This window comes from Botrytis porri (assembly GCF_014898465.1).
Source record: "Botrytis porri strain MUCL 3234 chromosome Unknown BPOR_005, whole genome shotgun sequence".
In the NCBI taxonomy this organism is placed as follows: Eukaryota; Fungi; Ascomycota; class Leotiomycetes; order Helotiales; family Sclerotiniaceae; genus Botrytis; species Botrytis porri.
In genome coordinates this window covers 2783274-2794588 of record NW_024066079.1, presented here as the reverse complement: position 1 = coordinate 2794588, position 11315 = coordinate 2783274, and the positions used below count along the sequence as shown (strand labels likewise).

General features: G+C 42.8%; 5 protein-coding genes across 5 annotated transcripts; 2 read left to right on the top strand and 3 right to left on the bottom strand.

The window, feature by feature from the left end:
• Positions 1-469: 469 nt before the first annotated feature.
• Positions 470-1158, bottom strand: EAF01_004494 (uncharacterized protein; the record flags this gene model as incomplete). The annotated part of the gene is made up of 2 exons (XM_038912748.1): positions 1076-1158; positions 470-1000 (listed from the first exon to the last, which is right to left on the bottom strand). Exons 1-2 carry the CDS (start codon positions 1118-1120, stop codon positions 470-472), a joined length of 576 nt encoding a protein of 191 aa, XP_038772432.1. The 5' UTR covers positions 1121-1158.
• Positions 1159-2468: 1310 nt separating this feature from the next.
• On the top strand, positions 2469-3209 carry EAF01_004493 (uncharacterized protein; the record flags this gene model as incomplete). The annotated part of the gene is made up of 2 exons (XM_038912747.1): positions 2469-2793; positions 2965-3209. The coding sequence occupies 2 exons, from the start codon at positions 2469-2471 to the stop codon at positions 3207-3209; spliced, it is 570 nt and encodes a 189-aa protein (XP_038772431.1).
• Positions 3210-3678: 469 nt separating this feature from the next.
• Positions 3679-5774, bottom strand: EAF01_004492 (uncharacterized protein). Its single transcript, XM_038912746.1, has 3 exons — positions 4781-5774; positions 4028-4728; positions 3679-3972 (listed from the first exon to the last, which is right to left on the bottom strand). Exons 1-3 carry the CDS (start codon positions 4941-4943, stop codon positions 3703-3705), a joined length of 1134 nt encoding a protein of 377 aa, XP_038772430.1. The 5' UTR covers positions 4944-5774; the 3' UTR covers positions 3679-3702.
• A 1579-nt stretch (positions 5775-7353) lies between these two features.
• EAF01_004491 (uncharacterized protein) lies at positions 7354-8010 on the bottom strand (the record flags this gene model as incomplete). Its single annotated transcript, XM_038912745.1, has 1 exon — positions 7354-8010. One exon carries the CDS (start codon positions 8008-8010, stop codon positions 7354-7356), a length of 657 nt encoding a protein of 218 aa, XP_038772429.1.
• Positions 8011-10421: 2411 nt separating this feature from the next.
• On the top strand, positions 10422-11315 carry EAF01_004490 (uncharacterized protein; the record flags this gene model as incomplete). Its single annotated transcript, XM_038912744.1, has 4 exons — positions 10422-10634; positions 10688-10822; positions 10878-11060; positions 11118-11315. 4 exons carry the CDS (start codon positions 10422-10424, stop codon positions 11313-11315), a joined length of 729 nt encoding a protein of 242 aa, XP_038772428.1.

Genomic DNA, 11315 nt, shown 5'->3' with positions numbered 1-11315 from the left:
ACATCAATATTTTCATATGATCGATTTCTCGTCAGCCGTACCTTCTTTGCCAAAAAAAAATCTGGTTCATTACTAGCCAATTTCATCAATATAGCAAGTGCGTTTCGGGCCATTGGCATGCTCAAAACTGGGCCATGATCATATGTAATCTAATTACTAAACCGGGAAAACCAAAAAGTGCAGCAAATATCCGACACAAACTTAAACGCAATTACCTAGAGATATCAGGAGCAAGACTTGGCGAGTGTGATATCAACCTTGTAGATTTTGACCCTAGCCTCCTCATACAAATTGCCATTCTCTTTCCCTAACAATATCTCGCGTGTTATCCCATTCAATTTCTCCGTTTCAATTCCCATTATGAGCCCAACACCCATTCTCTCCCCGCTAAACCCCATCTGCATCTCTCATACATCGCCTGACTTTTTTCTAACTCCAATCAGCTCCCACTTTGGCCCCTAGAAGCTCACTAGCCTGTATATAACTTCTTATCTAGTTGCTTTAGTTGGCAAGCTGATGACCGAGGGACATGCTGCGCTCGCTCATGAAGCATTCGATTATGTTCTCTTCCCTGACGGTCAAGTGGCTGGAGCTCCGCACGAGCAAATCCAGCACCATCCCCAACAGGATGATATATTGCGCCGACAATCTTTTTATCAGGACCAGTATTGCCCCTCATGAGCCCCACATCGTTGAGTCTAGTCTCCAGTTCGAGCCTCATCGCTCGCTCATGCGGAGGGACTGCTCTCGGCTCTACCTTTGCTCGGCTGTAGTCGAGAGAAGACTTGTCTGGCGTGGTGACAGGATACTCGTACAAAGGAACAGGTCCCGTTCTATTCGCGTTGATCCTTCGCTGAGACAGTTCTCTACTTTCGAAGAGAGGATACTGGTTTGGGCGTTGTCCTTCTCTATTGCCGTACCTATGAGGCATATTGTTTATGTCGTTTCTTGGAAGAGTTGGGGGAGCTCGATGAATCTCGGCAACGACTACCCTGTGGGGCTATTACCACGGAGTGTGTGGTATTTCTATGGGTAAGGTCAGAAGGGAGGGCTTGATTATGGGTGAGTGACTTACCAGATGATCCTTAGTATTATCAGAATTTCTTCTTCCGTAATCCATCCTGGGTTAGAAAATCGTGTAATTGGAGGTGCAGTAGATGGTCTGATGTTAGTTAGTACGATTTTTTTTAAAAGGCCTAGAGATGTGTTCATACTCTGAATGTGGTTCAATTACAGCTCAAAGAAAAATCACCGTGATATTCCTAAGGTTGAGATTTGATCTTAGATGACAAAATATCTAATAAGCAATGAGCACCGTGGGATTATCAGCCGGCTGATAATAGAAAAATGTATGGGTTTGGATCTAGCATTGAGCCCTCACTCATCATACTTATAGTTCCATTTCCTATGCACACAATTGTGTATCCAAAGATTAAAATTTTATATCAACATAGCAGTCAGTCGACATCAACACCGGTGACTGATATAACAATGCTACTCATAGCGAATCATCCGCTTTCAATAATACTTTCTGACGCATCTATTTGCAAGGATAGTGTACTTGACCTGCTTCTAGCAATGGCTAGGAGCCTGGACATTTCTCTTGCCTATTTTTACAGCTCTAAGACACCAACTTGTGTACCACTCTTAGCTCCGGCCCGCATATACTACTCCATAGCATGATACTGCAAGCGCCTTAGACGCTTCCATGCCAAAATGTAACTGTGTTTACGAAGACAGCCAGCGATGTTTCGAATAGCAAGTCCAGAGTAGTAGAGTAATTGGAAGACGGACGATAATCAGTCGCTTTCTTGGCCTCTGTATCTTACCAATGTGCCGGTACCGCTGGGTACCTAGTCTATGGTCTATTTTTGGGACTCCAATACTTATCGGATTCCGGATCACGAGTGATATTCTCTGACAGACATCAGATGCTAAGCGCTGCGGGGAAAAGCTCAGTACCGCTGCAAATCTCTGGTAAGTGATCAACGGCACTTCGGAACCCACCCCGGTCATTCACCCAAGTCATCGCATTTACCAAACTGTCGGTACCGCCGTGTGACTGATGGCTGCAGGAGCGTCTAGGAGGTTCGTTTCGCGTTTTTCGACATTTAGGAGACTAATCTGCGTGATTGGACAGGCGCTTGAATTTATCCGCACAATGTAACATCGTGCCAAAATACCGGCAGTGTGCTCATGAGGGGAAGTTTTTGAGCGCTTATCAGCAAGGGATGAAAGTGTGCTTGCTTATAAATACACCCCGCTTCATTGCTCGTGTCACCCGTGAGATGCAGGGCGGCGCAGCCCATTTGTTCAAACGAAAATATAATAAGTGAATCTTATAAAACTAATGACCCCCCTCGCTACCGAAAGTTCAATTAACCATTGATATATTTACCAACGGCATCTATTTATACCAGAGCAAAGTATTTTATTCCCACCTGGCACCACATCAGTCATTGTTTAGTATGGCTTCTGGTACGGAAATCCAGCCTCTATGGCTTACTTTCCTCAATGAACAAGCCTCGACATCATCCGGTCAGGTATTTGCTACAGAAATCTCAAAAATCTTTTTAGACTTTCTCTTCTCCGAAGACGAAGATGCTGTCGCAAACGCCGCAAAACAAATTAACGATTCGACGCGCGACTCCCTAATATCTGAATTCCAATCAATATACGACTTAGCGGCACTTATACCATACGAGGATCCTAAGCAAGATATGTTGTTACAGCTTATAGTTGAGCTTCTGAAACTTGAAAGGAAAACTTTCAAGGGTGCCGATGGCAAGGAGGGTAAAGACTTAGTGGGTCCGAATGAAATGCATACTAACACGATGAACGATAGATTTTCGAGGAAAGCCCTATATATCATGATATCAACATAGAAGTCAAGCACGATATGTGGAATGCGAGAAAGGATACGACGAATATCTCTTTGACATACATTAAGCTAACCTTACGCAGTGGATGAACTTGATTTGGATGTGAAAAACAACGACGAATATACTCAATTGTGTATTGAGTGGATCAATCTCTCCGCGTTCTATGCTCGCTGCATCGCTGCAAGTGTTGATGATCACGATAAGAATGCGTACAAATTCCCTGATGTTGAGATTTGCGAAGCTTTGGAGCCGGATTACGATCCTGCTCCAGGAATTGATACAGATTTTAGGGTTGTGAAAGCAACTAGATACATCATCGTTGCTTGAGAGAAGATCAGAGAGGACAATTTTAAATGGTGAGATGAACATGTTCCGATTTAGGAAAAGAAATTACAGGAATTCGAAAATTGTTATGAGAATGGATTTCCGAAGGTCGCCCCTTGTTTTGAGACAACCACCTGGCGAGAAAGAACTCATCGACACGGGAGATTTGGGAATGGATATCCTAGCATCTGTGAAGGCTGCGAGGAACAAGTTGAAGGATATGCGAGAAAGAATCCCCGAACAGGAGAGCAATGAAGATTTAGCTGAGAAAAAGGATGAATAAATCACGAGATGGACTCAGTTCAGTAATAAAAGTGAAAACATATTCTTTGACCGCGATGCTTTTGCGAAGATATTTTGGCATATTAGCGATGATCATATAAAAAAAAAATCTATTTACAAGAAGTCAGAAAGGCTAGGAACAAAAAATCTAATTTCTAATTCATAAAGGTATCATTAAACATTTATCTAAATCGTTTTTATCTAAATAAAGAAATCAAGCAACAGCACTTCCTGCGAAAGCCTCACTGATCTCAGTAGCGTTTTTCTCCAATGCCAACAAGATGCCGAGCAAAACCTTCGACTTCTGAGGGTTCAAGTATCCGGATGCGATATGCAAGGCTGTCTCACTGCTGACATCAGAAAGAGGAACTTCTCCATTTGGAGCACGAGTACTTTGGACGATGGGGATATTTAATCTGTTTATTACATCTTCCATGGCGTAGTTGAAGGATGTGCTCACACCTCCTGCACCGGCACCGGCAATCTAGTATGGTGGTTAGTTTGGATGTTTGTGGTGAAGAAATAAAAGAGAAACTTACAACTATGCCCTTGGCACCGCTAGAAACAGCATTGTAGAGGGTATCGTTATGCATATCTTGATTTGCGAACAAGATATCCACTCGAGGAATCTCGGTTACATTTGAGATATCGTATGCAATCTTTCCAGTAGGTTCAACTGGTGGGTAGAAGAAATAAGGAGTATTTGAGATGAGAGTACCCAAGTTGCCCATCTCGATGGCCTTGAATGTGTCCATAGTATTGGCATTTGTCTTGGTAACATAATATGCGGAAACAATACGATCATTCAGAACGACCAAAGCTCCGCGACCAACTGCCTTGGGACTAACACCCACCGTAATGGCTTCGAGAAGATTGAAAGGTCCATCTGCTGAAATGGCGGTGGAGGGACGCATGGATCCGACGATGACAACTGGTTTGCCGCAGTTGACAGTAGCATCCATGAAGAAGGCGGTCTCTTCTAATGTATCTGTACCGTGGGTAATGACTGCACCACTCATGGTATCATCTTTGCAAATTACCTCGTTGATTTGCTTTGAGAGGTCGAGGAGAATGCTGGAGGTCACATCTTCACTGCCAACGTTCGAGATTTGTACTCCAGCAACGTTGGAGACGTTGAGGACTTCTGGAACTGCGTCGAGGAGAGTTAGAATTCCCACGGCACCTGCAGTATATCCAGTCGTTGCTGTGTTACTGTTGCTAGAGCCTGCAATGGTACCACCTACCTTAAATTAGTACATATTTTAAGAGATTGTTAGGAGGATTTGTCATACCAGTTGCGAAAACAGTGATATTTGGCAGGCTTGCATTCATCTGAGTGAAATTAAGTCCATTGGAGTTGGTGAAGACAAATGGACTTGTATCACGCTGATAAACCACTGGGAAAGCAGAAGCAAATGCTGCGAGAGCAGTAACAGACAAGAAACATGAGAACATGATGAATTGGAGGATGTTCTTCTGGATGTGGAAAGGCGAGGTACTGATTACAAAAGGAAAACCATGATCTCTTTATACTCATCGCCAATACATCACGATATCTCACCGGGTAGAATCTTTTTACTGGCCACCAAGTATTTTACATGATAGTTTAGTGCGTCATTGCTAGACTTAGCCACCGAGTGTTTATCTTTATCAAACTAATCCTCCAATGCCAATAACATTATCAAATCATATGTCTGATTATTATCCAACCGATATCGCTGGGATACGAATTGACTCTCGGTCGTAGAAAAAAAAGCTCATCGTATAAATCGTGGGGTTGGTACCTGGTCCTGATGTTCAGGGAGAACGAAGGAGAGTGGAACAATGGAATGCGGGTAGATAGTCTAATGACTAGCGGAGAGGGCATTTTCAGGGGACAAGCCAACATCTCATTCGACTACCGACGAATAACCTTGCCAAGTCAATTTTCCCTATCGGATCTCGGACGTCCCTAAAATATCCGGCGCACAATCCATGATGCTGGGCGGGGCGGTATCCTTTTCAACCTTGATATTCAGGCTGTTCGTCATCGCTGCCCCATTGCACGCATTGATCTCGCTTCTTCGACAGTGTACGATCAGACACGATCATCCAAACTTTACATCTGGGGATGGATGAGGCAAAAGAATGGAAAGATGTGGATAATCCTCAATCTCTTGTGATAACAGCAAACTTGCCGGGTTTCTAATTGACTTTCCCAGACGTCATCGACATCTTATCATTTTGAGAAAACGACCATAGTTGGGGTCATGTTCATTCCTACGAGCTTCAGTGAGAATCCGGAACGGTTAGATAACGCATAGCTTGATCGTATCCTTATCAAAATTGGTAATCATTCTGTGATGAATCCGAAAGTCCTATCATGATACGAACGAAATAACAAATTGGTCAGTAGAATAATAATCGGTTCATTATTAGACTGAAAGTGGAAGTGGAAGGACGAAATTCTTATCGTGCCAATAGCGTGGCTGACTTGGGGGATCAAAGACGGTGCTAGATAAAGAATATAAGCCACCTTATGAACTATATGAGAATGTAGATACCTCATCCTTACATCCAAGGTCGATGCTGTTGAATTGTTGAAGCTCCAATTCATATTATGTAATGCCGCTCTCAAGACTCTCAGTATCTAACATGTTTCCAGACAAATTTAAGAATCTGCCAATAGTCAACCCAATCTGAACAGGCTAGGCAAATATAAACGACGATAATTGAAGAGACTACACTAATCATGATTCGTGGAATTGTCTTGGCTGGGAAAAAATCTTCTGCGAGAGGGGAGCCTCAAAGAAGAGAAGTGTTTTGAGCAATTTAACAGTTTCGAGACGTCGTTTCTTTCCGACCCGCGTAGAGGTCTGGGATGACAAGCTTCGAATCTGATGATGAGAGCTGAATGTACAGTACAATCCACTTCGCAAAGACCTGAGCCGTGCTGGTGGCATCTTTTGTCAGCGTAAGGTTAGCTGATCGCGTTCTCAATGAACATAATGCAGTTCTATAATCTAGCTGTTTGCTTTGATTATCCTCGTAATTTCGCATATATCAAGGAATCTGCACAATCACTTGTGTGTTTTTGCACTTGCTAAGAACTATTTGTTCATTGTTTTTCGGACATAGAAAGACACCGGTGATGGTAAAAGAGACATCAGAAATGGCATATTGTTGAGGAGAATTATTGATTTCTGTTGGATTAGTCATCCTTGTACCACCTCGCCGACGACAATGAAAGTTCACTGGGGAAAAATACTGCTTGAATCTAGTATGAAATCAGGATCAGCATACTGGATTCTTGAAAGCACTTCCTACGATTGGTACGATGGCACTGATCAAGAGCTTTGTGCTTCTCACGGTCCAAAAGCGACTGTTGATTTGAATATATCTTTTTAATGTCTGCATATTTCTACCCTAAGGGATGGATAGAGGACGACCATCTGCAACCTAGTCTTTCATCAATAATCCCAACCCTCAAGACAAACGGCCACGATTGATGTTCCTCGTTCCTGAATTTGAATGCACCATCCTTGGTACCTCTTAACTGGGAAATCATTTGCTTCCATAACTTAGGCCCATTTGTCAAGAAAGACGAACAAATTCATGTCCAGAAGCTGCATAAGTAATCTCCGTCCCCGTATCTCTGTCTCGACTCGATACCTAATTAACAAAAATTAGTAAGAAACCCAGTACTCAATCTCAAGAACGAACCCGTACCAATCCTTTATCTTGACCTGTACTTTTTTCTTGGAAACGCCATTTCGATTCGCGGAATTTTCGCTTCTGGATGCATCTCTTTCCACTTCTCAAAACCACTGCGAATATCGTTGATCGTGTTCTCATAATACTTCTCCCCGATACCGCTCCAGTGCTTTCACTTGAACAACGGATGCTTGCCGAACTCATCTATCGTCGTTACCAACCTCATCTCAGAGTACGATCTGCCTGTCTTGTTGATCGTAGTCCTTCCAACCACATAGGAAACCGATTCGATTACAGGATTGATGTAGAGGAACTGTTCGTAGATATACTTCCAAATCCCAAATCCAAATTCTGGTGACAGAGCCAACGGCCTATATCTGGGATCGTGCGACGTAGGTGATCCGTATAGAGCATAACATTGTCGACCAGCTACAAAGGCGATATGACGAGCTTGAGAGAGCAAGTTATTCTCTGTGCTACAACAGCGCATTGGTTGAAGTAAAAGGTGATCGGCACATGTGTATACAAGTGTATCCTTTATTGGGTTGTAGAACGAAGGGTATATATCGCCACTGGTCCCCTTTTGAGAACAGGTGAGATTGTGAAGGTATAGTTGCTTGTAGTGTTTAAGATAAACCTCGCGAGAATTGAGACAGGCGTAGTATAGCGCAGAAGGCTTTGGTAGTTCGAATGGCCCGAAAGAATCATGGTAGACGAGTTGTCCTTCTGGAAGCGCTTGGAACCAAATTTCAAGCTGTATCTCTTTAGGAAAGAGAGAAAAGTTCGTAAAGCATAAATCTATGTTGGCTTGGCGCTTTGATGAAACCATCGTACACCAATGTTGTTGTTGATGTCCTTTTCCTTGATGATAGAAGCTCAAAGAAGTTAAAGATGGTATATATTAAGAGCTGTTTATTTTTCTTCAATAATAAACAATCTCGGCTCGGAACGGGTGTTTCCGACTTTCATTGACCATATATTGTTAGGCTTGAATTTGATTTGCTCAACAAGTACGTCTTCAAGGCTACTATTTAATTGACCTCAGTTATTCACTAGCTAATTATCAAACTACTACACTCAGTTCGCATATTTATTCCAGATCTTCTAGAGCCCGTGCGAAGAATTTTTGCAAATTGAAAACAATCATGCATTTTTCCTTGTGTAGAAGGCTGCACGCTTGGCTGATAATACATTCGTATAGTGTGACTTTGATTTTAGAACCTCTGCCAGATACACGTCCATCCCAAATTGCTCAGAAGTCAGGACTGGCGGACTGATTAAGAGACTCTGTGTTTCACAGCAGTACACTACTCGAGATTGATGCCACAATTCAATCCATTTGAGGATTAAAAGGGGTAAAAGAGGTGTGAGGCAACGTATTGTCAGACTGCAATTGGAGACCACTGGGAGCCCCAGCTCATTGCCCCAATCGTAGAAAGCAAGAGTGTAGAGAAGTGTATTAGCAGGCTCTGAGTAGTCTGTGGAGCGCACATCCAAGAATATAATGGGCGCCACTCCATGCCAAAATGGATCAGATTGTCATCCATGGATACCACAACAAACGAGGGGCTCACCTGGGCGAGCATTTCGATATTTCATTCTGACAAAAGCAGTGATCTGGCAGAGCCATTTTAATGATGGTGGATGGAACGACTTATTATATCACCTCTTGCAGTAGGATGGAAAACCTGGCTAATCTGGTGTGTCAACACTCAACTTCTCCTGAAAACCACTAGGGCATGTCTTACTAGACGTTAGCTCACTTCAAGAAACCACAAATAATCATATGATGCCAAGAAACTGACCGCAGCAATATTTTACGGATTTCTGTTCTAACTTACAATTTTCTGGTAATGGATACTGGGAATAGTTATCACCTGAAGCGCATATACTTGTAAGGGATAGGGCGTGAGGTACCCTTGGTTTATGTCATATCAAACTCCATCGTAACAACCATTTGTCGATCATTTAGATAAGATTATCCGGGTAAAGGTGTTGAACCTCGCAGATATGCTTATTTTTGGAATCCCATCTCGGCGGCTATTTTGAGATGCTCAGCTACCACAGATCCCTGCTTGCACGGCTATCTAAATTGTAATTGGAACGTTTTGTATTACAAGGAGAACACTTCGGAATACTCTTATGATTCGCTCGTATTATTTTTGGCTTCATCAACCCGGTTCTCATAACCTTGGTGGAGATCTTTTCCGGTACTCGACTATCGTATCTTCAGACAATCTACGTCTCAGTCCGCATCCTGACCATAATATCGAGCGGTTATTTCCCATCTTGTGATGAGATGAGTGAAGCCTATTTGCCCTTCATCAATTAACCTTAAACAAATTTGAGGTGTGGCGTATACACTTGACAAAAAAGTAAATCCTTGGCAATTGTCTTTCATTCCTTTGTGGTGGTACTTTGAGATGCCAAGCTCCCCAGTATCCTAAAGTTAAGATGAAAAGTATATCCTAGTTTTATCCCATCATTGATCGAATGATTTCATTGGGGTTTTTCGTTTTGAGAGCTTGAGATCGAAGCCGCCACGGTACCAGAGTCAGCACCTCCGAGTTCCTTTGTAGAAGTAAATGCTCAAGGTCTACTCGATCAGAATGAATTTGAGTCTCACAATAAGCTGAAAGTTGGGCCGCTTGTGGATAGCTATCAATCTCTCATACAAAAAAATGCTCCTCTTAATGTGTACACCCTTTCAACACTTAATTTCAACCCCATATTTTCAGATCTACATCCATGTTCCTGGCACCTTATATCCAATAGATATCGCTAAACGATTCGCGAGCACTCTTAGTCTAATTGTCACAAATTTCGACGTAGCGATGGAGACAGGAAACCTCTGAATGGTTCGCGAGTGCTCCAGGAGGCTCAATTTTCATCCTCTGTATCTTTTTGATATCATCTAGGCGACCTGCGACATCAATTAGCGTACTCCGTCACCGCTGGTGTGAGTAGGAGACCTATCTGAAGAGCTGCAGGGTTATATTAGGTCCCTCTTATGGTAGTGGCATGCTCGCAAGTCTTGTATAAGATAAAAAGGAATTCCTACAGATCTTGCTGTCTATCGCTTCAATCCCCCTTAACTTCTCAACACAGCAGGCTGTGTCTCCTTAACTTTAAGTGCTTATCTATATTATTATTTATTTTCGGAACTTTTCTTGTCAACATCCACAGTACCTTATCCTACCCTTTGAAAAAATTATTGTCATTTCGTATCCACAAATCATCATGTACACACCATCTATTATCATTGGTTTCCTCACCCTGAGTCCTCTTGTGGTGGCCCACGGAAAAATTGCAGTTGTTACTGGAAACCTTGGTGGAAACGGTACTGCGCTAGGAATCAAAGGAGCTGCTGTTGCAGATACTGGGTCAAACTCCAAGACGGAGTCCGATACTACGGTATTCGATATAGGTCGTAATAATTGTGGACAAACAGAGGTAGTTGCACTAAATGCCACCCCGTTCATCAACTATCAATTAACAGTTTCAAGGCTGCAGGAAGAAACAAAGCAGAGTCCGGTGTGACTAAGTCAATGGCTCTTTCGGGCAACACACTTCCACAAATAAGTACCGACAATGCATCCATCTCGGGTACTTTCCATATTGTGACTTCTGATGGTGCAGGTGTATGTATAGAAATTTCCTTATTACCGAGAAACATGATCGCTGATATGCGCGTAGCCTCTTACGGCAATGGTCGACACCACTGGAGAAGGTGATTTTTCGAATGCGGTCAAGGCCGTGGTTACTACCCAAATACCAGGAAAGAAGGGCAACATAAAGAAGAGTAAACAAACAAGATGGGAGCGAGTTATGAGAAGCATCGGTTTGATGAAAAGAGCCTCAAATATCAACGAAGACTATGTAAGATAGTTGGTCCCTAATCAACCGTTTTTCAATATTTGCTAACCAAGTATGCAGCCATTCAGTGTGGATATTCCGGCTGGTTTGACTTGTACCGGCACTGTAGCAGGGCAATCCAATGTCTGTATGATCAAGGTTGTGAACCCATCGAATGCGGGACCTTTCGGTGGATGCGTTGCTGTTCAGCAATCTACGGGTTCGAACGCAACGGCTTCTGCCAGAAGAAATCTTAAGCCCATGAAATTTTCCGTTTGA

Bases quoted from the DNA above. Each gene is read 5' to 3' on its own strand.
- EAF01_004492 (XM_038912746.1), bottom strand. From the start codon at position 4,943: ATGTTCTCATGTTTCTTGTCTGTTACTGCTCTCGCAGCATTTGCTTCT. The intron at 4,729-4,780 runs GTATGACAAATC...AATTTAAGGTAG, and splicing joins TATCACTGTTTTCGCAACTG to GTGGTACCATTGCAGGCTCT. The intron at 3,973-4,027 runs GTAAGTTTCTCT...CCACCATACTAG, and splicing joins GCGGTGCCAAGGGCATAGTT to ATTGCCGGTGCCGGTGCAGG.